This window comes from Penicillium crustosum (genome assembly GCF_028827405.1).
Source record: "Penicillium crustosum strain IBT 35664 chromosome Unknown utg000002l_segment0_segment0, whole genome shotgun sequence".
Lineage (NCBI taxonomy): Eukaryota > Fungi > Ascomycota > Eurotiomycetes > Eurotiales > Aspergillaceae > Penicillium > Penicillium crustosum.
The window spans coordinates 2783731-2802368 of NW_026623123.1; the positions used below are offsets into that span (position 1 = coordinate 2783731).

General features: G+C 48.8%; 6 protein-coding genes across 6 annotated transcripts; 4 read left to right on the forward strand and 2 right to left on the reverse strand.

The window, feature by feature from the left end:
• Positions 1-478: 478 nt before the first annotated feature.
• On the forward strand, positions 479-2081 carry N7487_004560 (putative C2H2 finger domain protein; the record flags this gene model as incomplete). Its single annotated transcript, XM_056872307.1, has 3 exons — positions 479-493; positions 585-1066; positions 1244-2081. 3 exons carry the CDS (start codon positions 479-481, stop codon positions 2079-2081), a joined length of 1335 nt encoding a protein of 444 aa, XP_056730027.1.
• A 1411-nt stretch (positions 2082-3492) lies between these two features.
• Positions 3493-6042, reverse strand: N7487_004561 (uncharacterized protein; the record flags this gene model as incomplete). Its single annotated transcript, XM_056872308.1, has 5 exons — positions 3493-3566; positions 3624-3662; positions 3718-3771; positions 3827-5446; positions 5538-6042. 5 exons carry the CDS (start codon positions 6040-6042, stop codon positions 3493-3495), a joined length of 2292 nt encoding a protein of 763 aa, XP_056730028.1.
• Positions 6043-7036: 994 nt separating this feature from the next.
• N7487_004562 (putative C6 transcription factor (Leu3)) lies at positions 7037-9502 on the forward strand (the record flags this gene model as incomplete). The annotated part of the gene is made up of 7 exons (XM_056872309.1): positions 7037-7225; positions 7296-7729; positions 7782-8219; positions 8281-8549; positions 8607-8961; positions 9015-9133; positions 9192-9502. 7 exons carry the CDS (start codon positions 7037-7039, stop codon positions 9500-9502), a joined length of 2115 nt encoding a protein of 704 aa, XP_056730029.1.
• A 1172-nt stretch (positions 9503-10674) lies between these two features.
• On the forward strand, positions 10675-12234 carry N7487_004563 (cytochrome P450; the record flags this gene model as incomplete). The annotated part of the gene is made up of 8 exons (XM_056872310.1): positions 10675-10726; positions 10779-10956; positions 11009-11180; positions 11239-11355; positions 11420-11594; positions 11658-11702; positions 11773-11965; positions 12063-12234. The coding sequence occupies 8 exons, from the start codon at positions 10675-10677 to the stop codon at positions 12232-12234; spliced, it is 1104 nt and encodes a 367-aa protein (XP_056730030.1).
• Positions 12235-12497: 263 nt separating this feature from the next.
• On the forward strand, positions 12498-13028 carry N7487_004564 (uncharacterized protein; the record flags this gene model as incomplete). The annotated part of the gene is made up of 1 exon (XM_056872311.1): positions 12498-13028. The coding sequence occupies one exon, from the start codon at positions 12498-12500 to the stop codon at positions 13026-13028; it is 531 nt and encodes a 176-aa protein (XP_056730031.1).
• Positions 13029-13683: 655 nt separating this feature from the next.
• Positions 13684-16389, reverse strand: N7487_004565 (uncharacterized protein; the record flags this gene model as incomplete). Its single annotated transcript, XM_056872312.1, has 1 exon — positions 13684-16389. The coding sequence occupies one exon, from the start codon at positions 16387-16389 to the stop codon at positions 13684-13686; it is 2706 nt and encodes a 901-aa protein (XP_056730032.1).
• Positions 16390-18638: the final 2249 nt, after the last annotated feature.

Consider the following 18638-nt stretch of genomic DNA (forward strand, 5'->3'; position numbering starts at 1 on the left):
TGCGACACACACACACACAGATATAACACACAATACAGGGCATGCTTAGGGAACATAACATTAGCTAGGTATGAAGTATAGACAATAATATAGTCTAAAGGCATAGATATCTTCAAATATATTAGCAATAAAATACCAATCTCGTATGTGTGACCGGTGATCGCTCCCCCCGCATGCTCAAAGGGAAAGGCCCCCGCAAACCTGAGCGATTTTGGCTCATACCGGCCCTGACTCTTTCTCTCCTTCTTTCTCCTCTTTTTTTTCCCCTTCCACCTTTCTTTTTTTGGATTCACTCAACTTTTTTCTTTATTCTTTCTCATTCTCTCTCTCTTCATTTCCTCTTCTCGCATTCATTGCTCTCCTCTACCTATACATCTCGGTCTCGGAACTCCGCCTTATTTCGCCTTCACTAAATTGAGGGCAACTCGTGTCCTAGAGGGTTGTCAATTCCATTGGAAGCTTCCTCTCAATTCTTACCATGGCCTCATTCAAGGTAAGTGTCCAGCATCTCCGCCTGACACCTTGGCTTAGATTTTTTTTTTTATGGAACCATGCTAATTTATCGGCCCTTTGGCCAGTCACAGGAATTATCCATGTCGCGTCCTCTCCCCAATCCTAGCCCGCGCCATCACGCGCACTCGATCTCGCTAGGTGCTCTCAATCCAAATCACCGTGTAACACGCCGGAAGAGTGTCACTACCGCCGCTGCCAATGCTGCCGCCGCAGTCGCCGCCTCCATGGAGGGTGGGGAGGCTACCTCGCTTCCCATGGGCGCGCACCGCCGCAGCCTCGCAGGTCGCAAGGGAATAGAGTCCGGCTCCATCGGAAACGTATCTGGATTCAGCTCCTACCTCTCCCGCAGCATCAACAGTCCCAGCCAGGAATCACCGGTCGCCCGCAAAGGTTCTCCGGGATCGGACCACTCCGATGGCAAGCCCAAGAACCGAAACCGCCGAGCCAGCGAGGGTGCCCAACTCAAAACCGAAGGGAAGCGTGCTTCGACGGCCATACGTTGCGATCGCTGCGGGAAAGGGTATAAGCATGGCAGCTGCTTGTCTAAGCATATGTGTGTATCCCCCCTACCGCTCGGCCGTCTTCTTCTAGCTCGATCGGGAATATGCGCCATGTCGGCTCTGTGCAGGTCGCCCTCGTGGTTATTAAACTCCCCCTTCGTCACTGTCCCCCTTTCTTCCATCCCTTTCGGCAGCATTTGATTGACGTGTTTTTTTCCGTGGTATCTTAGGTGGGAACACGACCCAGCATGGTCCGTTACTTCGAAACTTCTCATCTCCAAGCATCAACAGGTTCAACTACTGGAGGCCGCCTCCGTTTTGGTCACCATGAACCACGACGATCCACCCGATGAGTCTGCCGAGTTGGAGTCAGAGTTGTCGTCTGGATCGCCGGACGCCCTGTCAGAAATGCGGGATGGCATCAGTTCCGTTGAGACCACGCCACCCCCAATGGACTCGGAGGAGGACGATGATTTCGAGATGTCGGGTGTGCCGGCGCAATGGGCCAAACGCCCCAGCGTCAGCAACGCCTCCGGTTTCTCTCGTTCTTACCAGTCCATTCCCTCCAGTTCGTACAACGAGAGTGCTCCGCTGCACTCGCCAAGCTTCTCCCACTTCCGTCACTCGAGCATCGACACCCGTCCTTCGACTGCGAACACACGGTTACACGAGGATGATGAGGCGGATCTTGCCGCGGCCATTGGCCTGTGCAATTTCGGGACTCCTCGCACGGGGCCTGTTTCCATGACCCCCGACGTCCCACCAGTGCCTCCACTGCCGGCGCGCTACTTGGACTCAAGCAGCCACCCGAGCAACCAGGGTATCTACTCCCCTCAATCGCGCCCCACAGATGAGGCCGCTCGCCGAGACTCCGAGGCCAACATCTTCTTGTCCCGCTCGCTCAACCCGTCGCTGTCGTACAAGGTGTCGGATGAGCGTGGAGTCCGTACTGGTGGTGACGATGCTCAGAAATCCCGTCAACGTCGCAACGCCGATGTCGACTTTGGTAACCGCTCTGCACCGGCCGACGACGACGATGGCGGCGTCTTTGGCCACATGGAAGAGTAGATCTTCCACCCTCTCCGCGCCTGCGCGCCTCCGAGCCAGTCCTTGGGTCAAATCGGCGCATTGCTGAACCACGACCCCTTCACGATCTCATGTACGAGCTTGAGCGAATTTTTTGAACCTTCTTGTTTACATGTTTACAGCCACTCCAGATGGAGAATAGAGCCAATGTTCAATAATCGTTCAGAGCTCTTTTCTCAACGGAGTATTTCACACTTCTCGGGACCTTTTTTTACTACCTTTTGAGATCCCCATGTATCAATCATGTCTCCTTGGCCCGCTTTGTGTTTTTCTTTTTCTTTGTGTTTCGTTTTGCCCTATTCTGGAAACCCCTATAAATGGCTATACTCCGTATAGCCGGCGCATATTTATCATCCCCATCGAATACTTATATCCATAGGGACATGACCCCCTTCATGTCCTCTATGCTTCTCGTTTGTTTTCTTTTTTTGTTCTGTTTTGGCCTCTCACCTCGCACATATATACCAAACCCACAAATTCTACGATCCGCTTCCCTACTTTTCCCACATGTGTATCTCGTCCATTCTTTTCTCTCCGATCTCCTTGCCCTCCCTCTTCTATATCTCCTCACCTATGGTCTCTCACTCTCGTGTACTCAACCCTCGGACGGGGCATACAATGAATATATCTCATGAACGTACTATATTGCTTTAGAATGTAGATCTACAGGCCATTTCCATATCTGTCCACCTGTTCATCATAAAGCGGGGAAGTAAAGACCCACTACGGGGTAAAGGTCCATCTTTTTTTCGGATGTTTCGTCATAGGTGAACACATGGGATAAACAAATAAAAGAGGTTATGATCAAAAGGTGTTGGGGCTGATCTCCTTTGGGTGGATTCTGCCGCTGCCTCTTTCAGACCAGCCGTTACAGATTACAGAAAGAGGTATACATTTATTTCTCGTTGCAAATGGTTCAATCCTGATCCACCGGGCAGTACCTTATGCTAGTTATGTAGGTTTATGTCTTGGAAGCTTGGCATCCATGTGGCATCCACCGATCCGAGGTCAAGATAGATCTCTCTTGCCCAGGATAGGCAATTGCACATGTTTGCATTGCCTCATCAGAAGGTGCGCATCTCCTAGTCAGCTCGGGTCCAGTTGTATAAATCACCGTTGCAGGCCGTGATAGAGAGCTCGAACTCGAAACATAGGAGAAGAGATCATATGCTCGGGGATTGTAACCGAGAGAGTACAACAGGAGGCAGTTACGAGAGTGTTGGGTGTGAAACCTAAACAAAGCAGGTCATATATACGACGGGCTGCTGATGATGTTGAGCAATAAGCATAACTTAATGAGCCAATTCATTGAACAGTCAAAGAACTCAAGAACAACAAGTATAAAGAGCAAAGGCAAAAAAAGAGAAAGGGGTATTCGCAATCGTTCTTTGAATCAGCTACCACCTCCACCGCAGCCTCCTCCTCCACCTCCGCAACCACCTCCGCCACCGCCGCTACCGCCGCAACCTAAATAACCAAGTCAGTATATAATTTCGTCTATCGATTGTAATAAAGAAGACTTACCACCACCAGCTGATCCTCCGCAGCCGCCACCTGATCCGCCTGTACAGAAAACACATTAGCATCCGTTGCAGTCGATGTTCATCAGGAGACTTACCACATCCTCCACTGCCACTCTCTGCTGCGCAGCCACCTGCGGCTACAGAACCTCCTTTTGACAAATCAGTTCCACTCTGTTCTTCTAGAGGGGTGGAGGAAGAACTTACCACATGTGCCGGCACAACAGTTCCCAGCGGCGCCTTGAGTGTAATTCATGCAGGCAGGGTTGTTCGCGTACGAATCACAGTTGATAGACGGGTCCATCATATATGGTGCATAGTATGGTATTATAATGGGATAACCATATGCATAAGGCATGTAGTATGCACCAGAGACGTCGCCCTGGTTATTAGAAGATTTGGAACCGGATCGTTGACGGCGCTTCTCAGCACGCCGCATGGCCTTTTGGTGATCGCTTTGTAGACGTACACGTAGTAAAGAGTTACGCCACTCAGCCTGGTGGTGCGTGTTCGTTGGCCGGACGGCGTTGTGTGAAGAGATATGTGGGTTCTTGTTTGGATCGGACGAGATATCAGTGCGATCGTGCAAGAGGTCTGCAGCGACTCGGGCGCGATAGGCAGAGCCAGGAGTGAACAACCGACCGTACAGGTCTGATGTTCGTGTTGCCTCGCAGTACCAGCAGGTGCATTCGCTGTATATGCCGCCGTCGGTCATACGGCGGTACGTTTTGCTGGTCCAGGCGAAGCCGTCGGAGAGTTTCCCTTCGTCGACTTTGTCGTCGTGGTCGATGAACATACGCTTACAATGAAATGTTGGCTTCGACGTGCTGTATTTGTAGTATCGTGATGGGCTGAGTTGGTGTGTGTGCCAGGCTAGGTCGACGTCCAAAGTGGGCACGGCCATCTTATCTGGCCTTTCAATCATAATCCGGAAGAACACATGGTACTTTTTAATCAGTCGGTCCATGGTGTTGAAGACTGTCGGTGAGTGCAGCCAATCGATTTTGTCCATTTTTTCCACGAAGGTGCCTTGTCTGATAACGGCGCCCACAAGATCTAGCGCGAAGGGACCGAGGTTCTCCCAGTATCGAGACATCATTCTTCGGAATTGGATCTTCTCGCCATACTGGAGGGTTTTAAGGTAGACACCATGTGCTTTCCACAAAAGATTTGCGTCGCGTAGTTGGGTCTCGAGTTGCTTCTTCAGCTGGGTGACATTCTGACACAGATCCAATCGACTATCGGTGATGCGCAACAACTCCTTGCTGCCAGCCTGGACGACTCGTGTGGGGAATATCATATCCCGGAGGGCCCGAGGATTGGCCTTGTCAGTTGAGCCCCCCTCGGGCATTCCATAAAGATTGGTGAATGACCCGGGCATAGGGAGGTCTTTGTAAAGAGCTCCTTCAAGGTCTTTTCGAAACTTTGCCACCTTGAGCCGGCCATGGTCAATTATGCGTTCACAGCCGAAGCATTTCGCCTCAAATAAAGAATCGGCATAGCCACTGCCATGTTTGTAGGCGTGGGCAACACTGTCCCCAAAGTGAGCTTCTGTCCACGGGACAGCATTCGCCCATCCACAGCCGGGGCATTTGACATGCTTGGTCGGCGGGTCGTGTAAATTGTTCCACTTGAAGTCCAGTTTCTCCTCGAACAGCTTCTGGGCTTGTTCGGAAACTGTATACTCCATCGTTTGGTTGTTGATGCAGCGATCTATCGCTTCCCATGGAAATCCTGTTGCCCAGGTGCTCATCTTGCCGTATCGAATGCAATCCTCGAGGAAGTTCCGAGGATTCAACATATGAGAATGCCAGACCATTAAAATATCTATAGAGAAATTAGTCAACTGCGTTTTTTGTTTTTTTGTTTTTTTTTTTTTTTTTTTTTTTTTTTTTGGTCTCAGCATCAATTCACTTACCCAGCGGGGGTAGGTTTTCCGTGCTCCATGCAACAATAGTACCACAATTAATGATGTTTTCATAGTCGGTAGACTCCAAGTCACTAATAGTTGCCATTGGCCTTGATCCGGGGAGCCCCTTAGACCACCACTTGGTATATCGGTCAACTGCACGCGCTGTATATACCGCCCAGCGCTTTTCGGAAATACGAGCCCGTGCTGCATTCAAATGATTCGGGAATCTTTGAGCCTCGGCGTCGTGGATATCAAAGAGTCCATCATCACTGGAGATAGTATCTCGCAGATCTGCGAGCACAGCCAGAAGCTTGAGATGTGCAACACACTGGTCGCGAGTGGTGGTAGTTGAATCAGGTAGATTGGAACTTAGATCCAGCTGTGGCAGTTCTAGTAGGGGCTGCTCGACCTCATTGGCTGAATAAGAAGGTGGTCGTTCATTCGAAGACCTGCCGATAGCTTCGGATTGATCGGGTGTGTCTTTGGACTTTTCATCCGTTGACATACCCATGTTGGCGTTTGACAGAGGAATAAGAAGATGTAAGTGTTGGTGAGTCAAGTCTAAGGGGTGTGGTCCGGTGGCTCTTTATACCAGTTGAATGTTGGAACACCATCCCATTCTTATCTAACCATATCCAGATAAAGACAAGTCAGCATGTTACTTTGACAGGGTTCCTGTCCTTTCACTGCCCTTTCATAGCCCCCGCGAGATGGACGAAATGGGCAAGGTGCAATAATGATGATTGCCACTACTTGCCCTAGAGAGTTGAAATCTAAACTACATTTGCCTAAATCTCCGCAAAATATATTCAAATATGTAAGTGAATGAATGGGATCTTCGTATTCATTTGGCTCCCGAGCCAATAATATGAAAACGTTTTCTTGAACCTCGTTTTGGATTGGGTACAGAAAATACGAAATCGGGCGCGCCTGCACTGCCTTGCTGCCTTAGTGGTTTCAGTACTGCCCCCAAGGCTGTCTGGAGATGCATGGATGCAGGGTATACTTTATGTTGTGTACAAAGCTTTCTAGTGTCTTTCTAGCGCCTTTTTCATATGCTTGTTCTCCATACTCCTTACATACTGTGAAAAGTGATAAAAATGTATAGCTCATCCCCGGTCACGTGTTACAAAGCCGGTATGAGGTCACGTGTGGAATAAAAAGAATATCCGGTCAGGTGATATGCCCCTCTGCGCTGACTCATCGAGACTCCCGCAAGAAGCGCGCTCACCGAGTGAGAACGAGAAAGTTGAGACGGTTTTGTTGGAGAAAGACAAGAAGGAAAAGGAAATAACCAAACCAAACTGCCTGGATCAAGACCCAAATTGTGTGTCTGTGAATCCGTCCCAATCTCTCTCAACTGTCTGAAACTGGGATCACGATCCGCAAAAACGTCATTCAGCCTGGCTTCTCTCGGGCGATCGAACGGCATCGGAGAGGGTCAGGCCCAAACTCTTGAACCGACTGCGACCATTGATAATGCTTCTATTGGCACCAGTCCCGTAATGGCGGGTGTAAACCAGTTACCTGTCTCAGTTGCCGCTGATGGCGTGCATGGTCGCAAACGCAATTTGGCCATTGCGGGGATCGACAGTTCCCCGGGAAGTATCGAGGATATGGATGATAACGATGCGCGCGAGGAGAAAAGACGTCAGCCAGTGAAGCGCGCTTGCAATGAATGTCGACAGCAGAAAGTAGGTCTAGCATATTACCGCAAATTCGGTATTCTCCAGTTTGACTAATTTTTTTTTCGGCTTGCGATAGCTCCGATGCGATGTCATTCAAGACCCATGGACCGATTGTTCGCGATGTCGTCGGCTGAGACTCGATTGTAAAATTGAGTCCAACTTCAAACGTGTTGGGAAGCGCAGCCGCAATGCGGAAATGGAAAGGGAGATAATGGAGCTCAGAAAGCAGATTGCTACTGGCCAACCAGTTCCTGGAATGTCACAGCAACAGGCGTTGACCGCAGGGCAGTTGACACCCAAGCAAGAATCGAGTCAAGTCAGTCCTGCAGTATATCAAACCCCATCGGCCATGTCCGCAGACCAGTACATGGGATCTCAAGAAGCTGTTGCATCCCTCCTGGACCTTCGTTCGGGCTTCGATGGTACCAACTTCATGAGGAACGGTGGGCAAATCAGACGAATTGAGGATGTTATGGTTGCTCCCGAGAAAGTGACAGAACTGTTTAATATGTGAGTCCTCGTTTATCAAGTCTCTGTGATTGATCTAACTTGTTCCCGTCAGATTCTTCACATACTACCACCCCTTCCTTCCATTTTTGGACCGAAACCAGTCTCCCGATGATTATAATTCCTCCTCTTCATTGCTTTTCTGGACAATACTCAGTGTCGGTGCACGACGCTATCAAGGCGATTCGAATTTGTTGAATTCTCTCGCTGGTCCCGTCACCCGGCTGGTCTGGAGCACTCTAGCAGATATCCCTCAAAGCTACCATGTCGTGAAGGCTCTCGCTCTACTATGTTCATGGCCATTCCCCACGAGCAGCACCTCAACAGATCCGACCTTCATGCTATGTGGAATGATGGTACAGGTTGCTATGCAGCTTGGTCTTCATCGGCCTTCCCACACTCAGGACTTTAGTAAATTCCGAGTGGAACTGATCGAGGATGAATTGAGAGACAAGGTGCGAACTTGGGCGATTTGCAATATTGTTGCCCAGAGGTATGTACAATCCCCCAATTATCAATTGCTGCCCGCATTTGTCTCATGTTTTACTTTGCAGAGTTTCCACCGGCTATGGACAGCCATCATCTACTCTTTACGACTGGACATTGTCCTCTAGCGATTCGCTAGATCCGAACTTCAAGCTTCCAGAAGATATAAGGCCAAGATTGGAGATTGAAAAGTTTTGCGACAGGGTTACCCGAGCGCTTTACACAAATCGACGCGATCCTGTTGGCTTAACCAGCGACCATGAACGCTCGACAATGATTGCCTTTCTGTCACGAGACTTTGAGGAGTTGGAAGAACAGCTTAAATCACAGAATGACTGTAAGCCTCCGAAGTTCAAGTGGGGGTATATTGAATTGCATAACTAATGACAACCAGGTATTACTGACTTGTTCCTCCGTGCTGCTAACCTTCATTTGCACCTTTCGGCATTCTTTGATGAGCCAACCACTAAAAATTACCGCGAACGCGTCTTATCTCTGTATGTCGCGACAACAACATTCCTCGAAGTTGTCCTAAACCTCGAGACTGAGGTTGGCCCGGTTCTCTCTTACACCCCATACTATGTGTATCAGATGATGGTTGCCGCCGGCTGCACTCTCCTGAAGCTGTGCAAGAGCTTCTTTGCCTCCCACATAGACATGGAATACACCAAGAACCTATTCAACCGCACAATCTGGGCCATCCGGGGGTGTCAGCGTCCAGCAACGACCTACCCGAGCGGCTTGCAGAAGTGTTGGCTCAGATGTGGAGATTGGGAGGAGCGACTCAACGGGCTAACAATAGTACCGATGTTGACGACTCCCTGCGACTCAAAGTACGCTGCCGGATGAGCATGTCCCTGCTTTTCGACTCTGTATGGCGCTGGCGGGAGGATGCCAGAACTAAGGGTCGAAACATTGAAGGTCAGTATCCCTTTTCACTCTCAAGTATAAATAAAAAGTCTCTAACCTTTGATATTAGCCTATCTAAAAAATCCAACAAATCCCGACTCTGCAGCCGATTCTTCGGCCACTTCATCTGTCGGGCCTGTACACACATCTACATTAACACCAGGAATGTCTGGGAGTGATCCAAGCCTTGCCCCGGCACCTCTACTATCCCAGGCTAGTCTTGGGATCCAACCATCCGCAACCCAACCTAATGGACTTCCAAGTGGCTTCATTGAACCTAATTACGAAGTCTTCGATCCGTTGAACTGGCTGCTTGACGGCCTGGTAGACTTGCCTTATTCATACTCCACAGTGGGGATGGAATCCCAGGGCATCGCATAGATTGGCCTGCCTAATATTTCCTTGGCGCCATTGCCGGTTTTTCTTCTGTTTTTATTGCGGGCGTGGCTTGCGTTGTCTGCTTGTATCATTATACCACACACCCGATCGCTGATACTTGCCAGGGAGTTTGTTCATCTTCTTTCCATGCCCGTCTATATTTTTTTTTTATGGGTCCCTTGTACGATGCCTTTGATTCATTTCCACAATACAGTGCTATATTACTTTCCAATATGATGCTATATTTGGCCCCAAAACCCTTGTCTGAAAAAAAAGAAAGAAAAAGAAATACGCCAGAGGTTAGCCTCATGCAATTATAAAGTCCGGTACATTATGTGCGTATATCACACCGAGTTATTTTTGTCGCTTGCTTTTGCAAGCACAGATTCGCTCCGTAGAAACAATTCCAACCTAGCACGGTGATATCATTGCTTTTCTTTCATCTCATCCTTTTTTCTGGACGAAGCCTATATAAAATCGTTCATCCAGGCCCTACTTGTCCATTTTCTTCTCTTTCCCATTGCTTCTTTAGAATAAAATGGCTTCCCTCTATGTCCTCAGTCGGACCGAGATGGAACCTCGTAGTTCGGCTATTGTGCTGTGCTTACTTGTTTCCTTTCTCTTTTGCTCTGTGGTTGCGGCCGCTTTGGTGTTTACTTCCTATCGCATGGCTAACGTTGGTGACCTTCCCCCGTCTGGTGATAGTTGATCGATGTACAAATTCACAAGAACGCTGATACTATTTGCTGACCCGGCAGAAGCAAATTGCTTTTCCTATACGCAAAGATTATTTCTCGATCTTATACCAGCAGTACAAGTTTGTGGTGGACGGGCCCAGTTTGATAAAGAAAGGCTATGAACAATTCGCAAATGGCTTGTTCGAGATTCCACGGACATTCCGCTTTGGTCAGGTCATATTATGCCAGTCGGAGTTGATTGAAGAGCTAAGAAATAAACGGAGTACTCTTGTATCCCCCGAGCCGTGGATTGATCAGGTAGGGCTGTCGGATAGATTTTCGATGTCTGTGCTAACAAGCATTATACAGCTCCTCCAAGTCTCTCATGTTATGCCTGGCTATTTCCCCAAGGGAAGGGGATGGCCGAAAATCGCTAAAACTACGCCTGGTTTGATTCGTGCCACGGTTTATAAGCACTTGCATCGTTATATGCCCGCTATGGACCAGGCAATCATCTCGCAGCTGCAGACCCTAGACTTCAAAGATGGGGGTGAGTTTTGGCTGAGTTTATAGGTGAGATGGTCTCTAATGTATTTAACCAGAATGCAACATCGGCTGTTTTGATCTGGCATACTCGATCGTAGCCCGCAGTGGCAGTTTTGCTCTCGTTGGTTCGCGGCTTTCTCAGAATGAGGAATATCTCAAAGCTGCCAAGGACCACATCCTTGGGATGATAGTGACCACTCGTGTACAATTTCTTGTTCCAGATTGTTTGAAACCGTGAGTCAAATGCTTCACCAATTCCATTTTCTGTGGACTAATACACAGATAGCTATATTGGTGGGCTCATCGGTCGCCTCGCCACTCTTGGGACTAGTTGGGATATGCACGCCTCGCGTAGGATTATGCTCAGGCACTTTGATGCACGTGCAGCAGAATATCACGCCGACATATTCGCGGGCAACAGACCCAGTGAGACTAATCTCGATGACACGGACAATCCGGTATTCTTGTCTCTCCTTCCCCAACCCTCCAATGACACCATGACTGAACAATCTATAGGTTGAAATATTCCAATGGCTGTATGAGAGCAGTGTTCTGCGGGATCGATGGACATATGCAGAGGTGATAGGTGAAATGTTGCTTCTACAATTTGCCTTTATATACACCACGTCCTATGTAAGTACTCCGTACTCCGTGCGCATATTATCGTCCTGCAATGTGCTAATTGAGCCACCAATAGGGACTCTACGGTGCCCTAGTTGAGCTAGCTCGACGACCCGAGTATATCGCACCCCTGCGCGAGGAAATTGATCTGGTTTTCTCTGAAATGGGACCAACCGTTCCAGCCTGTGATAGCATGGTTTTGATGGATAGCTTCCTAAAGGAGTGCCAGCGGCTACATCCCCCTTCAGCACGTACGTCTATATGCGACCACCCATGGGAATTGTGCATGGCTAATGCAATGATGTGGATATTAGTCTCTGCCCATCGGGTTTGTATTAGTGACCTCGAACTCTCCAACGGTTTGTTCTCGCACACATACTACTAGGCCAACAAGGAAACACCGAACTGATCAAGTATGGAATGGAACAGGTATCACACTCAAGCAGGGCTCCCACCTTGCCGTCCCAAGTGGAGTTATCCAACAATCCAGCGAGCACTATGCGAACCCCAACGCGTTCGACGGTTTCCGGTTCGTCAAGCGTGCAGCAACTGGAGCCAAGGACACCCGGTTGGTCGACCTAAGCCCTGACTATCTGGTTTTTGGAATGGGTGCACATGCCTGGTAAGTCTCATTTCTGCCTGGCCCATTTTCTTTTCACACTCGTGTTTCAAATCCAACTGCCCGGATCCTATCGGCTGACTTTTGCTCGTGTTTGTAGCCCTGGACGATGGATGGCTAGCGCGCTGATGAAGCTCGCTTTCGCGCATATTCTGAATCAGTATGAAATACTCTTGCCTAGTTCAGCCTCCGCCCCCTTGACTGGCTCGCTTTCGTTCGAGGAGTTTTATGTGCCCAACTTCAGGCTGAAAATTGCTATGCGCCAGCGCTAGTAAGGGTATCCTAGAGAGACTAGGGTATCTGGATGCATGCTAAAGGAAGCAAGTAGAGTTCTGATCATGTTTCGGCCGGGACGCATTCATATTATTTAAAATTAATGTAGTGCTAATAACATCGAAATGAAAGATACAGAAATCGCCTCGGCGCCTTACAAACACTATCCGATAAGCCGATAAGATCTTGGTTTGACTCCGCTTATCTCCAACGGCTTCAACTTCATCTCATCATTTTCCCTACCTAAAGTCGCCTCGAAACCATGGCTTCGTCAACTTCCTCGCAGAAATCCCGACCTCTGCTCATCCCACATAAGCGCGCTCTTCTACCCCCAGGAATCAACAAGTCAGGCCCCAAAGTATACAAAGTCCTCAATCCAAGCGCCATCCCTGCACAGACAAGCATCAAACCATCATATGAAGAGGCCATTCAAGGAAGAATTAAGCCCACAGATTCAAGCGAGCATCATAAAAGCATAATTGAAGACGAAGACTACGAGCCCCTACCCCCGCGCTTTGAAGTTTCATTTTCTATGCCGCCACAGCCCTTCTTGGATCCACCAACTTGGGAAGCGATGCTCAAACACAGCCGCGAGAGATTAGCAGCACAGTCCATAAAAGTTGAACCAAGCTCAGAGGCATACCAGGAAGAAGAGACGGCAGAGCGGATGAGACAACGAGTGGAGCGTGAGACGCAATATGGGTCTATGGCTATTCGCGGCCGGTCGAGTGTACGTGGACGTGGGAAGAGGGGAAGAGGGAGAGGCAATGTCTACTGGGGTGGTAGGCACTGATTTTGATGGGTTTAGAATGACATGGAAAGGGGTTTTTTTTAGATACCCCATATTTGGTTGATAGGTCAGGTATGACCATTTGAATACTTCATTATTCAGGCAATATCTAGTATGCTTTTATAGAAGACCTTGCTCAGTATTATATGACGCTAACTTACTTGATATTGCTTTTATAGAGTAGACCCAAATGTGCACTCATCTATCAACACATTACTTAATGGATTCATTTACATCCAGCCCTAGAGCCAAGAAATTATTGCTCTATAGGTCATCTTATGTCGCACAACGTGAAAGCAAGGGGCGGCTAGAAACCCTTATCTAGTCCTGGACTGGTGAACAGATTGAAAATCCAATAGGTAGATATACTAGCAGGAAACAAAACAAGTTAATGGTACATCTGGGAAACCAACAAAAGTTGAGGCAAAGGAATAACAACAATAGAATCATCATCATGGGTTCGTGTGTCGTAATCATCATAGATCTCATATCAAAAGATCATCTCGGGGCATTGAAGCAATGTTCCAAAAAAAAAACAACCAAAAAAGCAAATGCATCGTGAAATCGTCGGGTAAGTGTTTGAAATCTGTGAAACATATCCAATCATAAATGTGGTCATAACAGAGACGAAACAAAAAAAAAAAAAACATCATTTAAGTCATCTCATAGCCACCTCAGCTGTAGCACTAGATGCCACGTAAACAGGGCCACCGATACTCTGCTTGAGGATTTCCCTCCGGACAGCCCGCTTTCTCTCGTCTCGTCGCTGGCGCACACGCCGCATGCGATTCCGCACATTACGCCATGACATCGACTGGAGTCGCAGTCCCCATCGAGATAGAGATCGGAAGCGGGTCGGGTTTAATGGGGATCCTGTTCGGAACATGCCTTGATCAACCAAGCTACCGTTGCTAGTCATCCCATTGAACAAGCGCCTCATTTCTGGGCTGCGGCGCGCCAAAGTAGGCGGGCCATCGAAGATGATGCGCCGCTGGGGCAGGCCTAGAGAGTTGTTTACAATCAAGGATTCATCGGTGCGCGGCAAAGCTTCCCGCGTCGGTGAGGATTCTTTCTCCGGGGATCCGGGCACGTTTTCCCAGAATCCGCGGGGCCGCCAAAACGGATATAAACGACTGTCCATTTCCATTCCTGCGGTTCGGTTCTTGGCCGATTTCACGGAGAAGGACCGTGCTATAGTGTTGAAGGAATCCGACCGAGGACGTGCGCCCCAGGTCCGACGGACGGAACTCCATCGTCGACCGAGGCCTTTGTTTTCATCTTGAGCGTCATCTAATGGAAGCGGTGGAAGAGGTCTGGTAGATGGGGGCTTGGGTGGAGGGCGAGGGTTCGTTAAAGGTGAGTCGACAGTGTACGGTGCTGTTTGTGGTGGATTGTCGGGTGTGCGAGGGGGTTGGGGAAGATCATAAGAAATCCCAAGCGCTTGGAAAGGGCGCCTCGAGGAGGCTTGTACCCGGGGATCAACAAGCAGCAGCGAGTGATTGTTGTGAGCAAACAGACTGACGGCTGTAGCCTCTTGGATTTCGATAGGTCCCGGCGAGTACGATGGAATTGAGCCTTGGGTGAAAGGTAAAGATGGAGGACGCAGGGTTGCCATATCATCGGAGCTAGCAAAGAGGGCGTGCATATTGGGAGCCTCGAGCAGACCATGGTGGTCGGGTGAAGCCAAAACGTTATGACGAGGCGGGGATATCGGCTGATGCTCACGGTGCTTTTGCATCTCGAGGTCGACGGCCAAGTTATGACTTCGTAGGCTGTCGGAAGTAAGGGAAGTCGCACGAGAGTTGTTCCGACTCGTTGGCGCAGAAAGCGACGAGCTTCGGGGTGGTATAGCGGGACGCGCCGTGGGACGGCTGCGCAGGCTGTTGGAAGTGAGAGAAGTGGTGCGAGAATTGCTCTGACTCGTCGGCGCAGAAAGTGATGAGGCACGGGGTGGGATGACAGGTCGTCCCATGGAACGACCCCTGGAATCAGTCTCGCGAGATCGAGTCGACACCGAATCAGAGACGATGCGCTTCTTCTGCCCCGGGATATCTGTGCGGCCCGTTGAGGCTGTCGGAGGACGACGGCTTGATCGGTGAGAACCCGGCTTGGAAGAAATATGACTGTTAGGACGCGACCTGAGAGATGAACTCCTCTCCGGGATAACCACCACGTTTATAGTTTCGATATTGGGCTGTATTGCACTGTTGCTAGTCTTGATCGAGAACGACATTTCGGATGTTCCACTTCGAACATCCTGGTCAGAAATTCGACCGGCCTTGTGAACCAGGCGGTGTTGGGATTCAGGGAGGGAGCCATAAGATGTACGCTCGGATCTTGTGATGGGAGAGCTGGCAGACCGCAGAGAGCTTCTCTTTTCAGTATGCCGGAGCATTCGCTGGGCTCGTTTCGGAGAGTCGATTATCATAGCCTCAACGGTGGATGTCGAGGAGATGACCGACAAAGGGCGGGCGTCTGGTCCACTAAATTTTGCTAGACCCTCCTGCGATGACGACCCAATATTCTCACGGAACTGCTCCATTGAGGTCCTTGCTTTGACTCCATGCGCACTATCGACATGGTCCCGCAAAATTTTTTCCCTCATCAAGGAGGCATCTAGATGCTTTACATCCAACACATCTCTCCCAGGGGTTGATTTATAGACTGATTGAGCGTGGTTCTTTGCAGACTTTTGTTTTCCGGCCAACGGTGTTGGCGACCCATCGATCGGGTTTGCGGCCCAATGCCCATCAAAAGACTCGAAGCCGGTGTCGCATTCAGTTTCGCTATGTTGTTGAGAAGCAGATGGCAGAGATCCTTTTATATTCGAAAATTGCGAAAGGTAACCATTTGAGGCGGGTGGCTTTGATGGTTGCCTTCTTTGTTTTGGGGTCTGAGTCGCAGTCTGAGACATGCGAACTGGGGTGTCCATATCATCTTCCGATGAGATATTTTCCAAAGCCGTTTGAAATGAATCGGCTCGAGACGACGAGGAGAAATAATTAAACTGGTTGAGGGTAGGTCGCTTATTCGAGTTCGTTCGAGGAGGCGTCACATCCGGGGTTGGAGGCTTAGAGGGATGTCGAGGGGTCAACATCCCAGATGTTGGTATGTCTGACAAAGAATTCGTTTTCTGAGGTGTCCGTTCGTCCACCACAACTTCTTCGTGGCCTGCACCCGGGGGTGTCAAAGGAAGCGATGGCGTCGCAGTATGTCTCCCATTCTGATCCGGCGAGACCGGTTGGATAACCTCGATGCTAGGAACGATTACACCCCGCCGAGGGAGCGTTTTGTGAGACCTTAGGAGCGGCCGTTCGAATGTTTGCAAATCCTCCGATGACCCCATCACTTCCACGCCCGGCATCTCAGAAAGAGCAGGCCCACGGAGACCCGAAGCATCCACGGTCGCTTTTGTGAATTCGATTCGCGTTTAGATACCTTCGGGTATCATAGTACTGAGCAGGATGTTTCGTTCAGAGTGTCGCAAGGGTTGCATCGCGCGCGCGAGCACTTCGCGACCAATATGCGACCAATGGTCGAAGTCAAACGGATCCTCAAGCCCAAAGGCTTTGCTTTGTCTCTGGATGATGCAGGGGGGAGCCGATCGCCCGAGTTTGGTTCGAGTCCGTCACAAAGGACAAGCAATGGTCTCGTACGGAGTACGGAGCATGGGCATGTGCTTTCACAGGTGAAGACTTTGGCTCGACCTGTCTCTGTGCAATGTGCAATGTGAGCTGTAAGGGTGGGGATGGACGATGTTGGCGAGTGGCTGGGAAGTCTAGTCTCAAGCCCTCTTATTCCTGTGTTTCAAGCTAAGTATGAAGTAATAAAGGATAATTATTCGAATAACATAGGATAAAAGAAATTAAAAAAGAATACAGAGTGTTTAAAAATGCTTGAAAGTTGAATAATATGACGAAGGGGATCTTTTCGTGCCACTGTTTCCCGCTGATTAGCGCCTGCTTCCTATTCTGGTAATATTGATGCCTTGCAGCCTCATCTCATTGGGACTTCATCACACTGGTAATCACACTGCAGATATCACACTAGCTTCTGGGTATGAGGGCGCTTTCAAGTTCTGATGCTATCATAGATTAGAATTAATCTCTATTAGGCTATTTTCAGCGATGTTCATGGAATGAACCAGTGGTTACTGTATCCTCAAATGTACGATGTATATGCTTGACCTCATCTACAAATCGGGACCATGTGGGGACTCATAATTATATTTGTTAGTATTCCTCGGGCATATAATGGTTTGAGATCTCATAACTCTATCACAGCCCTTACTTAGCATGCTTAGCCCTTGATGCTGGTCTTAAACATACATACATTCCAGTCCCGGAGAGGAACAAGATGGACATTCTTATTTCGGGACACAAATGAGGACCTAGCAACCCATCATAGCTTAGTATAACATGATCTTGTATAGGGCGTATTCCTGGCTTCTGTTCCAACGTCCAATACCTAAAAATCGAATCTATATACTTGACTGATCTTCTCCTGGATATATAAGGATATGAACCTTCTTATTTGGTGACTCCCGTTTCGGGAACATGGCTTACATTCGAAAGTGTATAACCAGTTGATTTTGTACTGCAAATATATCAAGGATGTGAAGATAGTATATTTGAATCCGTGTGGCCTGTATATCAGAACTCTTATTTTTGTGCAGAGACTCTGGATAGTTCCACGGTCAGCCAGGAAACGGGTCTCCCTACAAAATCAGATAGTTGGAACGGTAGGTTCCACAATTATGTGGTTTGGAAGGTAAATTGTGAATGATAAGTAGACAGTCTCATTATTAGAGCCGGAGGATACATCATACTAAGATGGATATCTTCATATTGAGTGGGATAGACTCCATGAGTGGGATTGAGGTTCGCAAGAGAGAAAGTTCGATCTCGTGCTAGCCCTAGAGGGCTGACTTCGGAAATTCTGGATAACTAGTTAGTGGAAATGTAGTTAGTTACAAAGCACGGCATTAAGCCCTCCCAAGGCACCGCCAGAGCTACGATGTATGCACCTGTTGGGCTCATTCGGCAGTTTCTTCTCTTATAACTTAATCTACATAGCCATGTAGAGTCAGCTGGATTAAATCCGTCTATGTATGAATTCCATGTTGTACATACGCAGGGCTTCATCTCATGCTTATACGCGCACTCCTCGCTTCCAGGGTTGGCATGTTTGCGCTTGTAGGTGGTAAAGCATTCCAGGAAGGGTCGAGATCCGCATCTTCATCCTAGACTTCTCCGTACGAATCAGAGACTCGAAGCTTAGCGGATGTTCTCAGAATGGCAACACAGAGATCATGATAGGAGAAAGCAATGTGAATCTGTGAATCTGTGAATCCGGAATTTCAACAATTCCAAGCATGTGGCAACGGGTGATGACGATATCATCCCCACACAAGCCAGGGTTCTAAAACTTTTGGAATCAGGTCAAACCAGCGATCTGTGTGAGGGAATGCCTTGATAAGGTGATATACAAAGTAACTATGTAGTTTAGAGATATTCTAAGAAATAGAGAATGGTCTATACAAGTTGGGAGTTAGGAGTCTCTATACTCTCTGTTCCCTGCTCTCCGGTTCCTAGTCTCTGGTCTCTGGCTTCT